This window comes from Arachis ipaensis, chromosome B5 (genome assembly GCF_059453495.1).
Source record: "Arachis ipaensis isolate K30076 ecotype BB chromosome B5, ASM5945349v1, whole genome shotgun sequence".
Lineage (NCBI taxonomy): Eukaryota > Viridiplantae > Streptophyta > Magnoliopsida > Fabales > Fabaceae > Arachis > Arachis ipaensis.
The window spans coordinates 32,681,964-32,707,945 of NC_142440.1; the positions used below are offsets into that span (position 1 = coordinate 32,681,964).

The 25,982-nt window shown below is 32.4% G+C and overlaps 2 protein-coding genes, 1 long non-coding RNA gene and 1 pseudogene across 3 annotated transcripts; 2 read left to right on the plus strand and 2 right to left on the minus strand.

Moving 5' to 3' along the window:
• Nucleotides 1–2,849: 2,849 nt before the first annotated feature.
• On the minus strand, nt 2,850–6,334 carry LOC107643437 (uncharacterized). Its single transcript, XM_021123504.2, has 2 exons — nt 5,979–6,334; nt 2,850–4,398 (listed from the first exon to the last, which is right to left on the minus strand). The coding sequence occupies exon 2, from the start codon at nt 4,244–4,246 to the stop codon at nt 3,047–3,049; it is 1,200 nt and encodes a 399-aa protein (XP_020979163.1). The 5' UTR covers nt 4,247–4,398; nt 5,979–6,334; the 3' UTR covers nt 2,850–3,046.
• Nucleotides 6,335–9,535: 3,201 nt separating this feature from the next.
• On the plus strand, nt 9,536–10,827 carry LOC107640452 (uncharacterized; annotated as a pseudogene).
• A 629-nt stretch (nt 10,828–11,456) lies between these two features.
• LOC148563780 (uncharacterized) lies at nt 11,457–12,237 on the plus strand. The gene is made up of 2 exons (XM_088486943.1): nt 11,457–11,558; nt 11,665–12,237. Exons 1-2 carry the CDS (start codon nt 11,457–11,459, stop codon nt 12,235–12,237), a joined length of 675 nt encoding a protein of 224 aa, XP_088343069.1.
• A 704-nt stretch (nt 12,238–12,941) lies between these two features.
• Nucleotides 12,942–14,363, minus strand: LOC110271977 (uncharacterized). Its single transcript, XR_015883439.1, has 3 exons — nt 14,233–14,363; nt 14,012–14,111; nt 12,942–13,071 (listed from the first exon to the last, which is right to left on the minus strand). It is a non-coding gene; the product is annotated as an uncharacterized LOC110271977 (long non-coding RNA).
• Between the last annotated feature and the right edge of the window lie 11,619 nt (nt 14,364–25,982).

Genomic DNA, 25,982 nt, shown 5'->3' on the forward strand with positions numbered 1-25,982 from the left:
TTGATTATAATTCAAATATAGCATTGAACTTTGATTCGAATTCTTGAGTTTGATTATTAACTTGAGCGTGTTTGATTATAACAAAATTTTGTACTATGATTTAAAGTGTATTTTATTATAATTTTGTACTATAATTTAGAGTGTGCTTGATTATATTCTAATCGTAGCATGAATTTAAACTGTTAAGTTTGATTATTATTTTGAGCGCGTATGATTATAATCGAATTTTGTATTATGATTTATAGTGTGTTTGATTACGATATGTAATTCCAATTATAATTAACATTCTTAGGATTCTAAAGCCAAAACTCAAACTTAAAAATCCAATTATTATATAATATTATAATATGTGTTTTTTTTTTCTCATTCGACTTTACAAAATTTCACTTAAATATTAAAAGAAAAAAAAAGTTTGTCTAATATATAATTTGACGTAGTCCCAATCTTATCCTTGGTAAACGAGATTTTCTGCATAAACAGCATTATAAAGGAAGTTTAGAAACACAATGCAATAGATAATAATGCCTATAAATAATGTAGATTATGCAATTGAAATCAATAGGAACATGTTGGATTCAATCAATGATTCAAGAATACATCATGAAAGTATGATCAAGTTCTATATTAATTGAGGCATGCCATGGACAATAAAATACCTTATTTTACTCCAATCCCTAAAAATCAACATACCCTACCATACATAAAAAATAGGCGGTGAAAAAAAAATAAAAAAAAAAAAACTCGCCTTAAAAACAGCAAATAAAAATGTAAATCAAATCTGAAGGTATCACAATGGCAGCACCAGAATCAATTTTAACAATGGTTTCCTTTTTTCTTCTTCTACTACATGGCTCTGCACTACAATTTTAGCTAAATTGCATAATAAAAAAGAATTAAAATTCGACTATCAAAATATAATAAAAACAGAGAAAATAAAATTGACTAGAAAAACAAAGAATGAGAATTGAAATGATGGTTCATGTTGTAAGAAAAATGGAGCAAGTCGAATAAAGATAATCACACTGTTGATGAGACTCGATGATTCTTGATACGTTGAGAAGAAAAGGTAACAAGATACGATGAAGAAAATTCATTATCATGAGAAAAGAAGAAAGCATGACGCGATGAATTGGAATTGATGATGCAACTAGAGTGATTTGAGTTTTTAATTGAGCATTAGGTGAGTGCTTGATAAACACGTGACATGAGTGATTAATTTGTATTAAACTTATATACGTATAAAAATATAAATATACATGATAATTGATTGAATAGTTGATTTTTAGTATACGAATTGTAATTTTTTTTAAATTAATATCTATAAGAATATATAATATCAGTACATGTATGTTGGTGTCCAATTTTACTTTTACGTATTGCCCTTTACCTGTAATAATATAATAATACGGTTAGTTTTTGTTATTAGACAATTAACTTTTTTAGTGCAAGTAATTTTAGGTTATACATCTCAAATTAAAAATATAAAATTTATTCTTTTCAATTTCATTTTTGTGTGCATTTGATTATATATATATATATATATATATATATATATATATAGTTATAATTTTTATTTCGGTTACCTAATTAAATATTTTAATTTATATAATTTAATTAAAAATATAAATACACATTAAAAATAAGTTAAACATAATATATATTTATACAATAAATACATAATGACTGATTTTTTTATATACAAATAATATTTTTGAAATAAATACCGGATGAAGGAAAGAGTTAATCTTGAGTTTTTTTTTTTTTTTTTTTTGTGTACAGTTATTCTTGAGTTTTGAAGAGAGTAAGAAAAAATTGCGTGTTTGAATTGAAAATTAAAAAATGTTTAAGGGTTAAAAAGATGTTCCAGCTTCACACTCAAGATCCCCAAGTCAACCTAGTGTTGTTTCTTCTCTAGTCGTGAAATCTAATTTGAAATTCATTAAAATATGCCAAAAAAAAAAAAATCATTTTTACAAGATGCGTTCTATCATGGCGGGATATTAGTGAATATGATGACTATCCTGAAGCTATAAATATAATCATAACTTAAATGGGAGAGAAACAATTTGTAAAAACAAAAACCACAAAACCACCATAATATGATGACTATCCAGAAGCTATAATATCACAACTTAACTCCACCTAGTGTTGTATCTTTCCAACCACTCAACTCCATCGGAAATGGTTTCGTAGCCGAAATTATCCAAAACACACATTTCTGCAGGCCAGTCATGACACAGCCGCCGCATTGATCAAAATCCATTGCTGATTTGTTGTCTTGGCTAAAAATAACTATTTAAAAACACATACCAAAAGTTCAATTTAGAGAGAACAAATATCTAGTTAATTCCAGAACCAAGATAATCCCAAAACACTTATGCTGCCGCAAAAAATCCTTTACACCCATCACGATCAGGCCTCTTACCCTAGTGTCCCACTGCACAATGGTGGTTCTCTACTTTTTGGGCCAATAAAATAATTGAATTTTAATTAAACATAAATCTCAAATATGTTAAGTTACAATATTGCCTAATTTAATTAAGTTTACTCACCACTTGCAATAATTACCTTTATTAACACGTTGATTTGAACACAGCAAAACTGACAAGTATTTAATGGCCTTCACCAATTGTCACCTTGCTATTGACTGGTCAATTAAATAGTCACATCATAAAGATAGGGATACTAGAATTTGCCATTTGTTATTCATAACAAGGTATACTTTACACACATGCAGGGCACACAGGTCAAGATCCCTTAAAGAATTAAACAATGTTTGCATGCTTAGGAAATGAATTACAAAAGCACATAACAATGTTGTTTAATTCATGTAGCCCACTTGCACCTAATGGAAAAAGATTTTGTTTGCATTTTTGAATATTAGAAAGTAAATTGTCTATGCCATCAAAACAACAATGGAATGAACTTGAGCATCAAAACGTAAACTAAATCATAAAATTTTCCAGATTTCTAGAGCCACTCTTTTGCCTAAGCCTGACATTCCAATCAAATTTCAAAGTTCTAACAAATATATTTCAGAGACCAACTAATAGATAAAAGGAATCAACTTGTACTTAACTTTGCTAGCATACTGTGTATAACTCTCACCAAAAGTCTCAACCATTAAAGCCTCCTCCAGTTTTGCCTTCTGCCTATAATACAACAAACAAACTGCTACAACAAACAGCAAACTCAAGGGTGCACGAAGCGCAAGGAAGTTTGTTACAAATAGAAGCATAGTTGATGAGTATATTGGATGACGAACCCAGCGATACGGTCCAAATTGAACAACAGCAGTTGGCACAACCACATTTTCTGAATACTTAGCAAGATATAATGTTGCATTGTACTGCATTAGTAGAGTTGTGAGAATTAAAGCCCAAATTCCAAGATTGTTCCACCCACCTGGTATCCGGTGAAGCTCTGGCCCTTCAAATGCTGCAAGCCAATGGGCAACCATGACTCCTGCACTAAACACAAGGCGCGACGTCATCGGCAAGTTGACATCCCATTTAGGGTCATGGGGCCGGGTAAAATAGTCTCCATACAACCTCTTTCGAACACTAACATTGAAGAAAAAGAAATAATGATACACAAAAAAGAAAACAAAAGGCCAGCCTTCAAGGTAGCCATTGAAAAAACCTGGCGGAACCAGAGTGAGCCATGTAAAAGCTGATGTAACAATTGCCAATTGCTCGAACATGTTTGCCTCGCCATGTAAATGTTTCCTAAAGCAGTGTAACCCATAAAATGCAATCAATATAGCTACAAACCACGGCCAAAACAACCATGACCAACTAAAATACATCCAGAAGAAAGGACTGAAGAGTGTGTTCACAGTCCATTTTGTGGCCGCAGCTATGATGGATAATATCCCAGACCACTTCACAATATCAATGGGAGTCAACTGCAAAAGAGCCGCTTTTACTGATTCGGCCGAGAAACCTCTCAAGTACATTTCGATTGGATTATGAGGTTTGCTGCTGGAGTTACCGGCAACTGAGCATGTAGGAGTTGGCAGTAGATCAGCCCTTTTTCTTGTTGGTTTCAGAAAGGAGAATTGCTTTCCGTAGGAGCAATTCAATTGGGAACCAATGTGTATAGGTCTGCAGTGAAATCGATAGTCATTATTAAGTATATCAGCATGAAAATGCTTGTTGAAAGGTCTCAGAAAGAAGCTGTTGCTCACGATCGAAAAACCAAAAGAGATGGCTTTGGAGTGTGAAAGAGCCTTTGTTGCTTCCATAATTGTGAAATCAAATAGCACTAGCCTTCCAGAGAATACAAATTCACAAAACCTTCGATAAATTGACCTACTCAAGGGTCACAATGATAGTAACAGGAACCCTCTAATATATGATGGACCAACATGGTTGTATAATGTCCACTGTTCTCCTACTGCAAGTTCATTCAGCAACCAAGACATTGTTAACTACTAAACATAATTTAATTTCTAAACTGTGTAACTGAGAAAACATGAAATGTAAACTCGTTACTTTCAGCAAACTAGAGAAGAAGAAAGAAAAGGAAAAGAAAAAGGAATAAGCCAAACTAGTAGTGCATGGTTGCCAACCAAGACTCTAGAGAGTTAACTCTCGAGTTTACTATTCACATCTACCGTGCTATAGTAACCAAAGCAAGTGAAACAATGAAGGGAACCAAAAAAAATGTCAAAGCTGAAAGGAGAAAAACAATGGAACCCATAATGAAATCAACTATTTAATTGGTGTGACTAATGCCTCAACTATATCTTCGATTCATGCAAGAAAAAGGAAAAGGAAGAATTATCATAAATCTCAAATGTTTACACCAAAATTCTGAAAAACGGACCGGTCATCGAACCGCTTTAGTTACTGGTTCACTAATTTACTGGTTCAACCATAGTTCAACCAGAATAACCATTTTATAATAAAATAATAAATAAAATATAAATAAACACACTAAAATATAATTATAATCTAATATAAACTTTAAAATATCATCCAAATTTAAAACATTACATCAACTAAAGTCATATGATCTTAGTAAATCTGCAACATATTAAATTCTCTCAACAATAAAGCTAGATACAAGAAAGTAGCAAACATTAAAGACCATACGCTATGATGGAACTACATTCTTCTAGTTAGCACAGAGGCTAAAGAAAACTTATATCAAGAAACTTGTAGAAATGAATCCCAATTATATATTGTAGTTAAAAGCATGTAGGAACTGATTGTACAGAAATCAGAGTTTCCAACTTATGAGACTAATTCATGAGCTGTTAGCATACATTGAAACAAGATAAGTAAAGAAAAAGAAAAGTAAAGAAAAAAGAATTTCAAATGTGACTTCTTTTGTAACAAATAACTCTAAACTAAATTGAATTGAAGGCCCTGGACAAAACCTAGTAAGAATTTGCAAGCTATAATTGGAAGAGAACTCTACTTCTATTAATCAAAATCTTTAAAAGTATCCTACCGTGTATCCTACCAATGCTACAAAATTCATCATCATAGCTTCTGATTAGATTCAGTAAGCAATGCATTCAATAAGATGCAAAAGGAAACTGCAAACAAATATACTGCCCAAACAATGCAAGAATAAAAAAGAAAGCTGTTGACAGCTATTTCTATCATAATTTTAGCACTCATACAAAAAAGCTGCTTGAATAATTGGGGTTTACTGCGAGCAAAATTAAATTAGGTTAACAAAGGAGATTAAATTATCTCAAAAAACAAGCAAGATTAAATTGGTCCACTTAAATTCTGCTTCAAATCATTCAGGAAAATGAATATCCTAAACCATACTGATCCAAGCAAGCAAAGAAGAGGAACCTCTCTGAATCTGAACAATTAAAAAAAATAAGAAAGAAAATAGCCATTACCGAATGAGCAGTGAGCAGAGTATGAATCTCAATAAACTAAGCAAGAAGACAGAGAAAACAGGGATAAGAAAGAAATAAAAAACAAAAATAAAATCAAGAAAACATAGATTACCTTCGGTCTGCGAAGTGAGCAGAGTATGAGGGAGAGGGAGCAAGAACGCCGGCAGCGACGTACGACGGACAACCACGGACGATGGGCGACGAACTTCCGAACTGGAGCTGGCGATGCGACACGAAGAAGTTGGCGAATGAGCAGAGGCGTTGGAGAATACAGCAGAGGGGACGGTGGAGGACGACTAAACGATGGTGGGACGACGGCGGTGAGAAGAGCAGCAGCGGTGGTGAATGCTAGGGTTTGTCTCCTCTTTTCTTTCTCAGAGAGGGAACAGGGAAGAGCAATGTCCTTCAGAAAAATGAAGGGATGATGGCTCGTGTCACTCTGCGAGTGTAAGGCTTCAATTCCTGTTTTTTTTTTTTTTTAACCCCAAAACGACACTGTTTGAGGCAGCTGAGTGAAAACCGGGCGGGTCCCATTTCAGTTGGACCGATCGATTTTCATCCCGTTCAACAGTTTCGAAACGGTTTTATATTTATCGGTTTTTTAAGTCGAGCCAAATCATAGAAAAACTTTGTTCAAAATCATACCAATCCGAGCGATAGGTTCGATGCGATTTTCAAAATCATGGTTTTTTTTTTGGTGACTTCAAAATCATGGTTTATACCATGTAATTCTAAGGTTCAATAATTCAACCTAACAATTATTATTATCAATTTATTATACTTTAAGCAGAGACAGCTCTAAGAATGAAACACACACACACGAAGGAGGAGGAGAATACAAACTAAGAAAAATGAGAATGAGAATGAAATGGAAGATGGAGTAAAGAGATTAGGGAGAAAATGTGAAGGGTGAGAGAGACAAGTGTTGAAGTGAAGTCATGGACTCATGGGCTTAATAAAATACAAGTTTTTGTTTTACGAAACGTGAAGTTCGTTGTTATTTTTGTTTTTTTTTTTTTAATATACAAAACTTGTTATTCATTTATTTTGGCATAGAATGAACTAATGAAGTCCAAAAAGTGTAAATTTTAATTTTTAAAATGTGAAAGTAAAAAGGGTGTATGGAAGTGGAAAGGATTAGAGGATTTGAAATTTAAAAATAAATTGAGTAAAGAATGTTGGAATTAAATAGGTAGAAATATGGATTGAAATAGGTTAAGAGAAGAATGGAGAAGTAGAGTGTATGTACGGTAGAATTTTTATAGATTTTGGTGGGTCATAATTTACTTTTAAAAGTTTGGTTTGAGATGGAATTTGTGGTGCTAGAAAACTTGAAGAGTTTAGTTTTATGCTTTCCAAGAATTGAGGTTAAACAAACTTTGTAAAAGAAGTTATGATTTTAGGATGTTGGTAAATTGAGTGAAAATGTTGCAGCGTTAATAACAGCGGACAGATAGAGGATAGGATACGGACTTATTGTGTCCCATTGATAGGCAAATTGATCAAGATGAAGGAGAGTTGGACTTAACCATTTTTTTTTCCTTCTTTTTATGTGTGTTTTCGATAGAAGATGATTCTAGAGAGTCAGATTTTATTGATTTTTATACTAGTTTGAGATCTCTAACACTTTGTTTGGATGCAAAATGGAAAATAGATAGAAAGAAAATGAATTGAAAGAAAATAGAAGAAAAAGTTAAATTTTTTTGTGTTATTTGGATGAAGAGAAAATAGAAGGAAAAAAAATAGAAAGAAAATTTTCTTTTATTTGGATGAAAGGAAAAATAAAAAAAGAGAAAATCATACCTAAATGAAATTATATTAATACCCTTTATAAATTATAATATACCAATGTTATAAACTTATAATGACAAATTTGTAATTTTACCCATTTTTTCACTCCAATCTAAGTTTTCTTCTCAATCTTGAAGAGAAAAATTTAATATGGACCCTACATGTACTTTTACATTTTCCATTCATTTTCTTTCTTCATCCAAATAATGGAAAACTAATTTTTCCATCCATTTTCTTCTCCTTCATTTTCTTTCCTTTCAAATTCTTCTAAACCAAACAAAGTGTAAGTATTCTCTGTGTGTGCATATGCACGCCTATGTCTAATTCTTTACTTGTATACATTTCTATACACGCATCTAACTCTAATCCACTTAAAACAATAAAAAAAGAGAAATCAAATTGAAGAGAAAATTAAAATAAGAGAAAGTGAAAGAGAGATTCAAAGAGTCGCCGAAAGTGGTGCGGCAGCGTAGTGGTGGCACTGAGGAGTTGTAGTGGACTGAAGAAGTGTGGTTATTGTTAATATTAAAGTGTAGTAAGTGATGCAAAGTGTGCAATGGAGAGGTGAGGAATCAGTGACATGACAGTGGTAGAGTGACCTAGAACTGCGTTTGGTTAGTGTGTCTGTTTGGGCAAGACATAGACACGGTAGAACGTGTCTGGTATTTGGTTAGTGAGACACAAAAATTGGAGATACACGCATACCCATAAGCATACACAGTATACATGTTTTTGGTGTCTCAATAAAATGGTGAGACACGGAACAAAAGCCTTGGACACAGATCTGAAATTTTATTTTTGGACCATTTTATCCTCATCAATTTTTTTAAAATTCTAAATATCTCCTTCTCTATTTACAAACCCTAATAAGTTCTGAGCCCTTGTCATTTATTTTCTGAAGCTTCGTGGATTCTCCATTGTATATATGCGTTGGTTGATTTTGTGAAACTTGTTGTTATTCTATGAAAATCTCCTTCTCCTTTTCACAAACCCTAACTAGTTCTAATCTCTTCTCCTCTGTTTTCTCCCTTTTGCAGTTTTGTAAATCTTCTTCACTTGTGTGTGTTGTTCGATGTGCTGAAGCTTTTTATTGTTCTATCACAATCTTTCTCCTTCATCTGTGCTAGAAAGCTCAGCTCAAGGTTTGAAATAATCGTAATCTTTTTGTTTGTTTGTATATTGTATTTGTATGTTGCTGTATTGGATATCCATTTTTTTTTTGAACACTTACGTGTTGGGTAATCTTCTGTTTTGGATATGTATTTTTAATGGGGTTCGGTTGGAGTATTATGTCATAATATTATGGTTCAATTTGAATCAGTTTGATGTTTCAAAATTATGAATTTGAGTCCATGTGAGAGCTTCTTGTACTTAGTCCCAATTGTAAACTTGTTATCATAACGGAGCATTGTGTATCTCCAATTGATGACTTATATTTAATTAGATCCCAATAATTTATTTGTTATTTTGTTCATGGAATCTGAGCCAGCTGGTTGATTGCTTAGTTTTGATATTTATTAGTATATTTTTACCTTGAATTTTATTTCCGATTTATAGTGCAGAAAAAATTAGCAACTGTAATAAATTAAGAGTTCTCCATTTATGTACTAAAAACTGTTAGCTTGCTAATGAGTATGTGATTATGTAATGGGTGTTTTCTCTACTTGTAGTTTAGTTAAAACGATAAAGAAAAGTTTACTCTTGAGTGTTGTCAAACTGGGTTTTAGAATTTATTTTATTTTTATGCATTTATTTTTTATTGTTTCTTAGGAAGTGATGATGGATCGTTCTGAATAAATTAAGCTATGTGTTGGATATTACTGGATCATGAGAACGCAATCTGACACGATGATGTTGTTTTTTTTAGTTACTTTATATATGTATATTAGGAATAGAAGGAGGGGTCATTCTTCAGTTGGGCGAAGAGTGAACACATTACCATTAAGGCGAGATGCATTAGATAACATCATTGGGGTGGGTGGAGATAGAAATTGCATATGAGAGTTAAGAATGAGTTTGAATGCATTTGCTAATTTGTGTGAATTGCTACAAGTTCAAAGTGGGTTAGATGATGATGGTCATGTTGGCATAGGGGAGCAAGTAGCAACTTTCTTGATTATATTAGCTCATCATAAGAAAAATCGCAGTGTACAAGTTAGGTTTTATAGGTCTGGTGAAACTGTTAGTAGGTATTTTCATAAGGTGTTAGGTTCAGTTTTGCGTGTCCAAAGTGTGTTATTTGCAAAGGCAGACCCTGTACCAGAAGATTCTATAGATCCCAGATGGAAATGGTTTAAGGTAAGGTGTTGCATAAACTTTAAATTTGTATTGGTCAACTTTATTTGTATGTAATAACTATTTTGTTTTGTCCATTTGATAGGATTGTCTAGGAGCATTAGATGGCACTTACATAGATGTCACAGTCCCAAGAGTGATAAATCTAGGTATCGGACAAGGAAATCTAGAATATCCACCAATGTCTTAGGAGTTTGCAATCGGAACATGAATTTCGTCTATGTCCTTAGCAGTTGGGAAGGATCACCATCTGATTCAAGGGTACTTAGAGATGCCATTACTCGACGTAATGGCTTGAAAATACCTGTTGGTATGTTTAAATTAATCTCTTCATAAGTGCATTAGCTATCTATTAAAGAATTACGATATACCCCTTATAATTTTTTCATCCTTCTATTTTAGGGTCTTATTATTTAGTGGACGCTGGCTATACCAATGGTAGAGGATTTTTATCTCCTTATAAAAATGTCCGGTATCATGTCAATGAGTGGGCTCAAGGTCACCGTGCACCACAAAATCGTCTAGAGTTATTTAATAAGAAGCATTCATCAGCTAGAAATGTGATTGAGCGGTGCTTTAGGCTGCTTAAGAAGAGATGGGCAATTCTACGAAGTCCCTCATTCTATCCAATTAGAATCCAAAGCCACATTATTATTGCGTGTTGTTTGTTACAAAATTTTATTCGTATGAACATGGATGTTGATCCCGAAGAAGATGCAACTCTTTTACCGGAGCATATACCCGTTGGAGATGACACTGTTGTTGATGAAGCCGACGTGATTGATGCTGTGGAAAGTAGTCATGAGTGGACTCAATGGCGTGAGGACTTAGTAACTGAGATGTGGGAAATATGGAGAGGAGAACATGGAGCGTAGAGTTTCAAAATTTTCCTAGTTTTATCATATCTGCAATTGTCGTGTACTATAAATTGTTTCTCTTGAAATTATTTGAGTTTTTTTAAGGCATAATGTATTTGCATACTAGGTTTAATTCGTTGTGTTCTAATTTGGTTGAAATTGTTGAATTATGTTGATTTTCTACTAGTGATTATTTAAATTCTGTTGCAATTGTTAATTTATTGTAGTGTTACTCTGTTACAAATCTGCTAGCCAGTATTGATTTGCTAAAATTCTGCTAGTAACTTGATATTTATTGTGTAGTTGCTGTTATTATAAGTCTGTTGTAATGCTGATAAAGATTCTGCTGTAACTGATTTATAATGTAAATAGTAATTCCGTTGGTCTGGTGCTCTTTTTCCTTTACTGTGCAACTACATTATCCAGCATCAATGGCTTCCATACCACGTCAGTGGACTGAACAGGAAACTGAACAATTTGTGGTCTTCATGGAGGAATTGATTGTTGAAGGCAAGAGGGCGGATGTCGGTCAATTTAAACCCGGGGCATTTCAAAAGCTAGCAGATAAGATGAATGAGAAGTTTCCTGGATGTGGCCTCACTGTGAAGCACATCAGAAATAAATACAAGCGACTAAAAGAAAAATATATGTATGTGGCTGAGATGTTGGGTTGTAGCGGCTTTGGATGGAATTTGGAAAAAATGTGTGTTGAAGTCGATAACAAGCAAGTATTGGAAGCTTGGGGAAAGGTATGTTTTTCATTTTTAATCACTCCTCTTGCAAGATTTTTAAGTTTACAAATCTGAATTTCATTTTTGATATGTTTATTAATGTCGACTTTGGTTTATGGTATAGGGTCGCAACGTCACACTCTACACTCCCGGCAAGCCGTTTCCCTTGTTTGAACGTCTTGGCAATATTTTTGGTAAGGATAGAGCTACCGGTGTTGAAGCATGCAGTGGCAAAGATGCTGAAGAAGATGTTACTTCGGGATCTACATTTGCTGCGGCCACAGCTGGTGGTTTAGGATTAGGCAACGAGGATATTGACATGGAGGATTTAGGTGCTGCTGGGAGTGAATTACCCAACACCTTCTCGACTTCTTTTGCTTCATCAAGCGAGAGAAATCAAGGACGTCAATCTGCAACTAAGAAAACCAACGATGCTGCAATCCTATCAAACTTGGCTGAAACTTTTAAGTCCGCAGTAGAAGATCAAGGAAAGCATGTGCAAGTACTAGCAAATGCAATGAGTGGGGTAAATGACCAAGTGAATCTGGGCAGAACTTTAAAGAGTATTGGCTTTGACACAATGGAGATTGTGCAAGTTGCAAAAAAATTTGTGCAGAATCCGGAATTGAAGGCAACCTTTTGGAGTTTGGACGAGGAAAAGGCAGCATTCGTACGAGATATAATGGAAAACTTTTAGCTATTATTAGTGTTGTTGATTTAATTAGTTGTTATCTTATTAAGGTCTATTGCTAAATACTGTGGGTACTTTGCTATAATTGAACAGGGCTTAGGTAATTGTTGTATTATTAAAGTGCAATAGCTATATATGCACCTAATTTATGCATGAACTGACTTTTATTTGTAATCTGCAACAATATGTGTTGATATTTTGGTTTATGCACCTAAGTTATGCCTCAGGTGTTTATTAATTATATTATGCAAAGTTAATTTCTGCATATTTGTAATTAATTTCTGCATTCTGTTTGTTAATTTTCTGCACTTAGGTACAGTTGAATTATAATTGTGTAGCTTTGATTCAATTTTTAGGTACAGTAAAATACTGCACTTCCTGTTGTGATTTCATACACGATGTTTACAGCTTGAGTTTCACATTCTCCTGTTACATATTAGTGCAATGCAAACAAAATATACTTCAAATACTCATTGCTGAAAGCAAACAACAGGCCAAATTAAATTTCAAAGAAACCACTTTTCATTAAATTTTCAATTCATATAATTTTCAATCATACAATTGTCTTGAATCCTAAAACTATACCAATGAAACTCTTATGCTATTGTTTCTCAGGTGTTCACTGTACAAATACAGTGCCACATAATTGAAAAAAATTACAACTTTCAAAAGTAATTTTTGTTCCAAAGTTGCAGTTGTCTCAAGCCGTTCAACATTTGATCCATGACCAAGTTCTATTTCTGCATAGCAATCAATTATTTGCATCTTATAAGCCAAAGCCAACCATTTCTGCTGCTAATCATAACTGCCTGATCCTTTGATAGCAAGCACAAACATTTCCTGCAAAAAGAAATTCAATAAACACATTCAAACTTTGAAATAAGAGACAGCTTAAGCTAAATGCATTACCACGAAAAAGCATATAGCTCAAACACCAATTTCTATTCTCAAAGTATTAGCATGAATTCACTAGTAAATGGATGGATTATAAATATGGATTTCATCAACATTTCCAACAATACTAAATAACAAAAAGCATCAACAACATGAAGCCTAATATCAATATATAATGCATCTTTCAAGATGTCACCTACACACTTCAATCTACTCAGCATTATAAGCTAAATACTTAAATATATTTAGATCAAAATTAAAATATGGATATTTGTAATTGCAAAGCATTAAGAATAGCAATACTGAGTATTGATGCAAATCAGGCTAACAACTGTAGTTAATTGCTCTTCACCATATGAAAACAAGAAAAACAACACAAACAAGTGGACAGATGTTGAAGCCATCAATCGGTTGAACACAGTACACAACAAGCAAAGCAAACCCTATCTTTAATGTGTGGTTGTTTCACCAAGATAAACGAATTTATGAATAACTTGTCCATGCTATCGTTCAAGTGTTATTTCTGCATTGATTACATTGCAGCAGAAAACAAAAGGGAAAAAGAAGAACAAGAAGAAGAAATATTCCATCCTATGAAGCACTTACCAAGTTAAGCCCAACGAACTATCATCACAACAATTGATCACCATAAAATTCTAAATGTATCAAAAGTATCGACTAAAATATCCACTAATTTGTAAAGTTTGATAAGTAAATTTTTTCAATTACTACTATTTTAAGCACCGTATTCCCAAAATTGCAGTAGCTAGATATTTTAAGCACCGTATTCCCAAAATGCGGTAAACCTTAAACCCTAAATTGCAAACTCCTAACTCTTAAAAATATAGTATAAGCTGTAAATATTATGAATGGGTATGGTAGATACCTGCCAAACGCGGAGGAGACGGCTTCTTCTTCGACGCTAATTCAACACACAGGCTTTTCATCAATGAGCTGCCTTCCTCTTTCCCTCTCGTAAACGGAACCTATCAAACACACTCGCAACAATTAAGACCAACAATTAAGAAGAAGAAGAAGAAGAAGAAGAAGAAGAAGAAGAAGAAGAAGAAGAAGAAGAAGAAGAAGAAGAAGAAGAAGACCGCGAACCAGGGGATCGCACACGAGGGAGGAGCACCGCGAAGAAGGAGATCGCACAAGAGGGAGATTTCTGGGGGCTTGAGGTTTGAGGGAGAAAGTATCACCGCGAAGAAGGAGATCGCACAAGAGGGAGATTTCTGGGGGCTTGAGGTTAGAGGGACAAACCCTGGAATCAATTTGGGGCTCTGCCTCTCTGGCTTTTTCTTTTTTAATTATTGAATTTTTAATTTAAATTAGGAGGGTAAAATAGTCATTCTAATTATGTAGTGTTCTTGTGTTTTATTAACCAAACATAACATTAGACACTACACTAATGTCATGTTTATTATATCCAAACATCATACATAAACACAAATATTTAATGTCTATGTCTCAAGTGTCTATGTCTTAATGTCTTATAAAGATCGAGAAAGATATGAATACTAAGATATGAATACTAAGACAAGCACACATATACAAAGAATTTATTTGGGTGAGTTTTTAAAAAAATATTTTTTTTTGAGTTATTTTTTTTTAAAGATCTTATAAAAAAATAAAAATAATTTTATGTTTAGATAATTCATGTAAAAAGATCTTTTAATATATCAATTATGTTGGGGGTATAACAATATAAAAGTACTTTTTTGTTTATTTATTACATAAAAACCATCTTTTTTTAAGAAAAAAATCTTTTAAAAAATGTAAATTGTAACTTTTTAAAAAAGATATTTTTTTACTTTTCTAATGTTTTTATTTTTACTATTAGAAATTTGTCAAACACGCTAAAAAATAAAAAAATAAAAAAAATTATCAAGATAATGGCATCCAAACAAACATAAAGACATAGTTAAAAAGAATTATTTTGGCAATTATAATGGACAGAACACACATTATTTTAAAAAATCTATTTTACCCTTATTATATAAAAAAAATTCATTAATTTTATATCTATTCCTTTATCTTCTTCCATCAACATGATTCTTATTTCCAGTAAAAGAAAAAAAATTACATAATCAAAATTAATGTATAAAATGCAAATTCAAACAACAAAACAAAATTTCACATACATATATTATTAGGGTTTGTGTTAAGAAATTTGAAGAAAGCAGAGAGAGAAAAAGAGAAGAGAAATAAAATTATGAAGTGCAAAAATGAATATAAAAATAAAATTATGAGTTACAAAAATGAATGTATTTTACTTCAGTAACGTGTACTCAACCAATATATATACAACACCTTGTGCACACTTAATCAAACTATAATTAACTTACTTACTAACTTATATAATACATAAAACAAATAAAATTAAAAATAAAATAAAAATAAATAAAATAGAAACAAATCTACACATTAAAAGAGAAAAGAACAAAAAAATAAAGGTGCTAACTGCGAAAGTCAACATGTAAAGTTGACACTACATGACCGGCTTTGATTTGAATGCATGAAAATAATCTTTAACTACGACAACGGATTTGAGAAAACAACTGTTACAGAGTCAGATGTATTTTATTTTCTATAATTAACTTACTCACTAATATATATAATACATGAAAAAAATAAAATAAAAAATGAATAAAAAAGAAACAAATCTACACATTAGAAGAGAAAAGAATAAAAAAAAAAATCAAGGTCAGTCTGTGGTGCCGACTACGGAAATCAACATGTGAAGTTGACACTACGTGGCCGACTTTAATTTGGACGCATGGAAGTAATCTTTAACTATGGCAACGGGTTTGAGAAAACAACTGTTATCGAACCAAATGTATCTCATTTTTCGTTGGAGGAAGGAGGTTAATTAAGTGTGATTAAGAAGCTTAGTATGCTAATGGGCTGAACTTTTGACACACTAATGGACCAAGAGTATATGATCTGCCTTCTTTTTTAAAAACTTTTATAAATTAAAATATCATACCAAAAACATGGTTAGACAGGACAGAACCATGTATGATTAAAAAATTATCTTACCAAAAAAATTTTAATATATTATATATAGAACGTTTCACGTTTGAATTAATTACCATCCATGAAGTAATATAAAATAAATATCTATAGTAAGATGTAGTTGTTATTTAAAAAAAAAAAAACAACAATCATTGCTCATTATATGTTTTTTAATCAGAATTGTTACACATCTAAGTATTTTTTTTAATCCAAATTTATTCAAGTAAGTCCAACACCAACAAAAATCATTTTCATTGAAAGAGCGTCATTATATATATTTTTTCTTCTTCTCCTCCCCCCATGCTTCTTTTTTTTTCCTCGCATGTAGATTCTTTTTCTGCTTCTCCTCCTCCTCATTTTCTTCTTCTTCTCCTCTTTCTTATCGTCATCACCAACAACACTAACATTTTACTAACATCTTTATTGGTTCTGATTTTTTCTGGTGCCATCATTAAATAATTTCAGTTTATTTTTTAGTTTATTTTGGTTTATTTGTGAATTAATTTCGGTTCATTTGTGTGTTAATTTTGGTTCACTTGTGAATACAAAATTTTGTCAATACTTATTAGCAGCATCAAGTGAACCGAAATTAACACACAAATAAACCGACAATTAACCATAAATAAACCGAAATAAATTAAGAAATGAACCAAAATTATTTAATGATGGCAGTAGAGAAAATTAGAACTAATAAAGACGTTTGCAAAATGTTAGTGTTATTGGTGATAACAATAAAGAAGAAGAAGGAGGAGGAGGAGAAGGAAAAAGAGGAGAAGAAGAAGGAAAGAAGAAAAATTTGCGTGTGCAAATTTGGAAAAAGAAGAAGAAATACGAGGAGGAGGAGGAGAAGGAGAAGGAGAAAGAAACGGAGAAGGAGAAAGAGAAAGAGCGCATGATTTGAAAAATTATTATAACAACTTAAACAGATTTGGATAAGTATTTTGTTTAGATGTAGAGCTTTATTTTTTTTGAATTAGTTATCATTCATTTATAAATTTATTTATTTATTTATTTATTGTTGAGTAATAATTTATTATTTTTAAAAAATTATTACTCAAATAAATAAATAAATAAATAATTTTTAATTATTTTAAATTTACTTGAGTAATAATTTATTGCTCTTGAAAGATTATTACTCAAATAAATTAAAAAATTAAAAAGACCTTTTTATTATAATAGATTTATTTTAGTCATAACTCAACAAAAGTAATAAATTATTATTCAAATAAATTTATTGTAATAAATATTTATTTTTCCTTTCTTTTATTTATTTGAGTAATAATTTTTTAAAATAATAAATTATTACTCAAAAATAAACAAATAAATTATTCGCTTAATAAATAAATAAATAGTAATTAATTAAAAAAATATATAATGACTAGAGCGAATTATTTTTTTGAACAAATAATAAGTATATATTATAATAGATATTTATTGAAGTGCTAGGTAAAGTTAATATAATGGAACTCGAAAGTATTCGTTACAGGAATTTTAATTCAAACAGTAGTTAAATACATATTAAAATAAATCGAAAAGTTAAGGTTTTACTACTGAATTATAATATGATTATAAGGTTAGTAAAATATTTAGTAATAGATTATTATTTATAGTCCTGGTGTATTCGTGGTCCACATGAAAAACTGTAATATAATTATAAGATTTGTAAATTTTTTGGCATGGCATATCACTCCTGACTCATCAGCATGTCAAAAGTTCAGCCCATGAACATTCTAAACTTAATCACCTAATCACACTTAATTAACCATCTTTTCCCAACAGAAAAGGGGATACATTTGGCTGCATCACAGTTGTTTCATCAACCCTATCACTGTGGTTAAAGGTTACTTGCATGCATCCAAATCACAGCTCGTCACGTAGTGTCTTCACATGTTAATTCCCGCGGTCAGCATCGCAGACTTTTCCAAAAAAATAAAGCAGATCTACAAATCAGATGAAAGAAGAACGAAAAGATGCATCAACGGTGATAACATAGGACATTCGCAAGATGGTGGTTGCGAACAACCTTCTTCAGGCCCACAGTTGTGATAGTGTATCCAACTGAGAGAGAGGAGAAGGGAGGAAAGGAGGGAGAGAGACCTTGTTCCTAGAGGATAAAGGTGAACAATAACAAAGATGAAGAAGAAGAGAAAAGAGAGTCCTTATTCTTGGAGGAAGAAAGTGCACGGAGAAGAAAAGAGAAAAATGAGGAGTTAAACCTCAAAGTAGTCCCTGAAGTTACCCTTGAGCTTCATAGTGATCCGTGAACACTACAAGAAAAAGGCGTATTTGTAACAAAAAATATTGTTACAAAACGTCAAAATTTTGAAATAAAAATTTTTTGTAACAAAAAAAGGGTCCATTGCAGTAAGTCCCGTTACAAAAAGTTTTTGTAACGAAAAATGGAACTATTACAATTCAGTACCATATTTTGTAACAATTTTTTCTGATACAAAAAACCAAAAACCGTTACAAAAGTGATAACAAATTTTGATTTTGAAGGTATTTTTCGTGACAGTCAAATTTTTTCCTATCAAAAAATTTTGTTACAAAATGTAACATGATTTTGTAACATTTTTTTTTCTTTAGTTATGAAAGCAAATTAATTATTTTGTAACTTTTTTTATTACAAATTACATGCATAATTTACTAAATTATTTTTTAAATTAACTAATATATTAACGATTTTAATAAACAAGTTTACATGTATATAATATGCAAAAACATACATAAGTCAAACAAGATCCTTTTAACTAAAATTGTCTTGAAACAAAATAACATTAGCTATTGAGTACATTGATTAGTTCAACCAAAACATAAAAGTTCTAACATAAAAGTTCAACCAAAACATAAAAGTTCAACCAAAACATAAAAGTTCTAACATAGATTAGTGTCTCTATGCATCAAAACATTCTTGAGCCCTCAAGGTAGCATATGGTAACCATTTCAGCACTCCTGTAAATAAAAAAAACCGAAACAAAAAAGTTAGAAACAAGATATAACACTAATTATAATTTTTTCACTAAGTTTTTTCCACTAACTTACAGGAATGGTGATTAATTTGCCTTCAGGGCTCCACACAGCCTGCAAGTTTTTCCTTTCCTTTTGCAAAGAATGCAAATCTCTCTTGTACTTCCCCAATCTCAATCTATGCTGCACCAACAGAAAATTCAATATAGTATCAAGCTTATATTCTATCCTTTAACTCCCCTCCCTATAAACTCCCATATACCGCATATTGCAGTAATTTATCCCTCAAGAAACCCAGTCCAACATTTTTTCCCAAAAAAAAAAGATAAACCCAATCATAACATTACAAAAACTCTGCTCCATGACACCATGAACACAAGATCAAACATGCAAAATAACATAATATAAACTTCAATAATGCTTTTCATGCTTTTACACTCACAAAGTTCCATACAAAGAAAGTGAGATTCATGTCAAAACACCAAATTGAGATTCATGTCAAAACACCAAATTATAGCATAAAAGACAAAGCACCATATCTCTTTTACTTTATTTGGCATTTTTAGTTCTAGCCATGTTTCAAAACATGACAAAGCATTCCCTAACCATAGCTACACCAGACTTTTTCTCCTTCAACGCTGCTCCCAAAATACTCTATGAAATCTTGCATATGAAAAAAGAGACAGTGGACAGTTTTTATGACCTCTCCACACAAAATACAATTTGAGAACTCTTCCAAAATAATGTCAAGTCTAGCCAACTTTTCCCTTGTAGTGAGTTTTTCATGCAAAACAAAATATATATACTAGACTTTATTCAAAGTTAAAAATATGTAGATAAATTAGGGACAAGATGTGAAAGATAATATTACAAACTATCAAAAGAAAAATAACATGTTATTCTCAATAACAATTATTTATCATAAAGCAGCATAATATAGGGACAAGATGCAAAGCTTCATAGTGCACACTTAATAAAGGAAAAGAAAGCTAAGAAACACACAAGTCAACATGTTTGCAATATCAAAGTCCTTTCAGGTAAACAAATAATGTAAATCATCCCCCTCCCTCAAACAAAAGCTCTTTATCACTTGGTGCAAAGCAGCCAAAGTGGGATGGTTGACAGAAACATAAATGGGAATGGAAATAAGAATAAGATGAACCACAAAATTTGATTCTTCTCATATTTTTACAGAATCATACTATAAAGTTTCATAAGACAGATTTAACATGTGATGACAACAAAATCGATCATCTCACAATTATAACAATATATAATATATGCTGATTACTTATCCAGTAACTTAATAATAAATTTGAAATTCAAGATCATCTTTAGAGTTAGGACAAAAGAAAAAGAAAAACTCTGACAACAAGATAATAGCTCACTTCCTACACGCACAGATGCACTAGGCCAAATCTGATCAAGCTAAACACAACATTGAATAATTAAATAAACACAATACTGAATAAACACAACAAGAACAATTTCATAATTAAATAAAAAAAATACAACATGTGAACAACAAGAACAGTTCCATAATTACTGTACAACAAAATAATCTAAATTACTCATAACAGAAAAACCTAAAAATATCATTACTCATAATAATAACAGTTCAATAATCTTCAATAATGTTCACTATTCATCATCAGTAATAAACTCATTCTTCAGAATGGCATGAATTAGAGCTTGCAGCCAAAAAGTTCAGAAGAAATCAAAGTTATGGTCTTTAAATCACAAAAGAAATTTCATCCCCAAAAATTAAAAATAATAAGAAACTTGATATTAAAATGGAAAAGGAGGGGTTATTGGGGTTTACACACTCAAGGGCTGCTTCTCCCTGCTGGCGCAGAGACGACATCACGGCTTCGGCGACGGCGGTTGGGCAGTGGCGGAGCCTCGGCGGCAACGGTCTCATCCTTCGCGGCACGATTTCTCTATCACGATATCTCCTCTCTCAACGGCGCTCTCTCCCCTGGCTCGGCAAGACAACGGCGAAACGGGAAGCTCCTTGCATGTGGCAGTCTGGCGGCTTGAACAGCGACGATGGTGGCTGGGCGCGACGACGACTCCTCTAACAGCAGGCTCGCGACAGGCACGACGCTCTCTCTCTCTCTCTCTCTCTCTCTCTCTCTCTCTCTCTCTCCTTGGCACTTGCCCGACGGCGCCTTCTCTCCTCTGGGTGTGACACGACGGCGCGGCGACAGTGATGTCCGCCGGCATCGTCCTCCCCTCCTTCCCCCTCTCCTTCTCTTCTTTCTCTTTCCCAGTTTCCCCTATTTCTGTTTTCCTTTCTCTTACTTTCCTTTTCGCTGGACAAATGTGTTTTGGGAAGGGGGGTTGGCGGCTAGGTTTAGGGGGTGGAGTGAGAGAGAGTTCTATTAGGGTTAATGTTTAGATAATTTAAGTATTTTTAATAAAAATGGGGTAGTATAGTAATTAAAAATTAATTTTAATTTAATAATAATTATATAAAAATATTATTTAACTATAAAATCTCAAAGTATTTTTAAATAAATACATTAATTTTAAGAATTAGAGAAAATTAAATTAATTATTTTTAAACTATTATTTTGTTATTAATTCATAAATTTTTTTAAATAAATATTAATTAAGATAAAATTAGAGATAATCAAATTAAATTTTTTTATTTATAAAAATTAAAGTATTGAATTCAAAAATTTTAAATATTTAAATTAAATTATATAAAATTTTTATATTTTTTAAAATATTAACATTTTAAATTATAAATAAAAAATATCCCGTTTAATATAAAAATATCTAAAAATTCATTTTGAATAAATATAATAAATCATAAATAATTTATTATTTAATTTTTAAAATATTTTTAAACTCAAAGAATCATTAATTTGACTTAAATATTTTTAGTAAAATAAATTTTTAAATATAAAATCTTAAATAAATATAATAAATCATAAATAACTCATTATGTTAATTTTTAAAAATTCGAAATCTTACTTTTAATATGTTGAAACAAAAATTTTATTAATTATAAAATCTTTGAATTTTGTGACAAATAAATAACTTGTTACAAAAATATTGTATTTTGTGATAAATTAATTTCTTGTTACAAAATATTTAGAGCTTTTGAGACAAATAGATATTTTGTTACAAAATATTTTAAATTTTTGCAACAATATAATCTTTTGTTACAAAACACTATAACAATTTGCAACAAAACAACGATTCGATACGAAAGCCAACATAATTTGTAACAATAACTAATTATTGTTACAAAAAAAATCATAATTTGTAACAATTTTAAATTTGATACAAATTTTTTGTTACAAATGTTTCATTTTCTTGTAGTGGAAGTTAATAATTACTCATATTTATCCCTGAATTTGCACTCCGAGAGTCAGGCTTGTCCATCCGGAAAATTTCGTCCACCTGGCGCAACTGAAAAGCTGAGTTGGACTTGTTGGTGACACGCTGTCAGAAAAACGGCTAGCTGACGTGGTGCCATAAACTGTTTTGGTTCAATTTAGTCCCTAATGTGAGGTTAAAAATCCTAATCCCCAATTTTAAAGCTTGACTCTCTTCTCTTATCTTGTCCATCACAACAGAGCTGACTCTCTTCTCTTCCTTCTCGTGCAGTGTCTTCTCCATCTTCAAAACCACATGGTTATGGCTAGCGCGAGCAACGCAGCTGGGAGCTCGAACAACCCACGATCATTTAGAAGCATCATGAGGAGAATGAATAGAAATAGAGATTCGCGTTTGCAAGAATAGTGTGGGTGCGGGTCGAGACCAGTGTTGCAATGGTCAGCGACGGATTCTAATCCACAGAGACCGTTTGTGGGATGCCCAAACGACAATGTAAGTTGTTGCTGTTGTTGTTTGCTGTAATTCTGGATATAAACTTGGTTGATTCACTTTTTGGGTACAAACTGTAGGTAAGAGGTGGTGTGGGTTATTCCTGTGGGTAAATAAAATTCTGGAAGAAGATGCGGTAACATGTGATGGTAGAACAAGCTCTTCAAATGACAATGAAGAATGGAAGACGAAGATTGCTTAGAAACTTGGAAGATTAGAGTCTGAAGTTAGGGTTCTAAAAATGGGGAAGATTTTGCTGTTTGCATTTATGCTGTTGCTGATTACAGTAGTTTTGCTTCTCTTAAAGTTGGATAGGCAACAGGGTCAATTGTATCTAGCAAAAAACAAGTGACATGTGATATGCATATGTTGTTCATGTACTTGTACCTGTTCTTTTGTTTGAAAGAAATGCAGATTAAATTGTTTGACATCACTGTGCAACAATAATTTGGAAATTGAATAAACAATATGTTATATGTATATTTTTGTTCCTGCACTACTAATGAATTCATCTAATGGAATTAATCTTAATTGCATATCAGAGACCAAAATAGAACAAAAAATCTGACATCTCAATTCAAGAAAGTCATAATCCATATTCATAATGTAGAAAACACACCCAAAATAGTCATTATAGAGCCAGAACAATGCTCACCAAGTATATCAAAGTTCTCAACGTATTTACCTCATAAGTTTTGAACACTAAAATCTCCAACACTAGGATCCTAATTAAGAAAGCATACATTTTCATCAAAATAGATAAACAAAATAATCTGATCCTAAACATAATAATCCTAGTCTTCATCTTTTGTATCTGGGTGATCTGAATCCAGGGTTGGGCACAAACTTCATGAAGTTTTCAAACCTTGTAACGGTCCCTTGTATTGCACCTTGCATAGGATTAACGGATGATTCCTTGCTGGTTGACTGCTTGCTGGTGGGGTGGCAGTAGGTGGGGTGGTTGCTGTTGGTTTACTGCTTCCTAAAGTTGATTTTTCTTTTTTGGATAACTTCCTTTTGGGAGGGAGTTTTGGTGGCCTCACAGGAGAGGGCAAAACCTATTAGTGAAAACATCTAAAATAGTTAGTAAACTGGATAAGAACATGCATATAATAAAATAAATGTCATCTAATTTTGTGAACCTATTGAGAGTCATCGGTTTCTGCCAAGGGTGGTTGACTAAATTCAAGCTGAATTTCAGTAGGGGATTGTGGGACAAGGGTGGCTTCATCATCATTAGCCTTACCTTTACCATATGGAGCAGATTTGGCCTCACCTTCACCACCATTAGCAGCAGCAATAGCCTCATCATCAGCAGCTCTCTTTGCACAGTTTCTTTTGGTGTGTCTTGATTCACCACAATAACGACAGTAATCTTTTTTATAAATTCTTTTCATCTTGGTCTTCTGCTTCTTACTTCCACTTGACTCCTCATCTGCATCCTTTCTTCTTTCTTTTTTTTTTAAGTGGACCTGGCTTCTTTCTAAACTTTGGTGTTTGTGGTCTGTTATATGGTGACTTTTTCCATAGTGCTTGACCTAGAATTGAATTGATATGGAAGGCATATGTGTTATTATATGCTTCCATTGTCAACCACTGATAACAAAACTCATCTGGTCTTTTACCAGCCCTTGCCAATGCAGCACAAGTATACACACATGACATCCCTAAACAGCATTAACACAACAACAAAGATAGCAATAATAAGCTAACTATAATATCAGATAATAGTAATAATAATAATAAGATAACAATAAACAAGTAAAAGAATATTACCATTCAATTGCCAAAAATCACATGTGCATAGCCTCTTTCCCAAATCCACAACCATGTTAGTTGGCCAGCCATGAACTTCGAATTTCTCATACTGTGTCACCAGACCACATCGGGACTAACTTTTTGACTCCTTCCTTATCTTTTCTAACCTGCTGCGCTGTATAGGAGGTAGAATCCCAGTGTTCGAGTTAATCTTGACTTTGTTCCTAGTGATGGATCTTATTGCATACATCTTGACTTCTTCTAAGAGTGTAATAATAGGCTTGACTCTAGCTTCTTTGATCCTAGAGTTGTAGACTTCACAAGTATTGTTGTAGATATTGTCTATTTTAGGTGTATTACTGAAGAAAGTCCTGCTCCAAGAGTCCGTAGGCCACTTGTTCAAATACTCCCAAGCATCCTTATTAACCATTTAACCCTCTCAATCTTTGTTATGGAGACTGTTTTTTAGGTAGGAATAGTGGTGTCATTTGGTTCAGAAGTTGGAGTAGATGGTGTTGTGGTGGAAATTGGTTCGACTGTGACATTGGTGGTGGGGTTTGGGGTGGGAATAAAGTCTTGTATTACCATCAGCTCCTTGCCTTTGGTTGACACTGGTTATGCTTCCTCACTATACAAAGGTTTCGAGACTCTATGTTCGTAGTACACATGAATAGCCTTTGTTTTCCTGAGCAAGGTAACACATCTCCAAAAGCTCCTTATCATCTGTTATAGCCCTTAGACCATTTTGTAAAGGCCTGTAGGCACCAGCCACCATGTTTGAGTTACCTTGTCATAACTAATATTCTTGTGGTAGTCTCGAACAAAAAAGGCATTCAGTGTGTCTATATCAACTCCTGACAACTCAAAAACCTCTTCACCGCTGTAAGATATACTTCCATCAACTTCTGTGATAAATGACCCTCCATGGTGAAATATAATGGTAATCAAATGATCACTCATTTGTAATTTAAATTTTTTTTTGTTATATCAGACTCATTAACTTCAACCACATTACCAAGTTAAAAACTCCATAACTAAAATATAACACCCTATTGTCAACTGTAAATGTAATAAATCCTAGGACATAAAAAACAAGTTTCATGTTAACAAAAATTTCCTAATCAGTCTATAATTTTATTGGCCTAACCACTAAGAAACCTAGTTTTGATCAAACCCTAGCAAGTAGCACAAAACACAAGCATGCATACCGACACATTACACTTGAAGAAAACGTATTCACCCATTGTAAATATTAAATTAACAACAAATATAAA

Bases quoted from the DNA above. Each gene is read 5' to 3' on its own strand.
- LOC107643437 (XM_021123504.2), bottom strand. From the start codon at position 4,246: ATGGAAGCAACAAAGGCTCTTTCACACTCCAAAGCCATCTCTTTTGGT.
- LOC148563780 (XM_088486943.1), top strand. From the start codon at position 11,457: ATGTATGTGGCTGAGATGTTGGGTTGTAGCGGCTTTGGATGGAATTTG. The intron at 11,559-11,664 runs GTATGTTTTTCA...TTTATGGTATAG, and splicing joins TATTGGAAGCTTGGGGAAAG to GGTCGCAACGTCACACTCTA.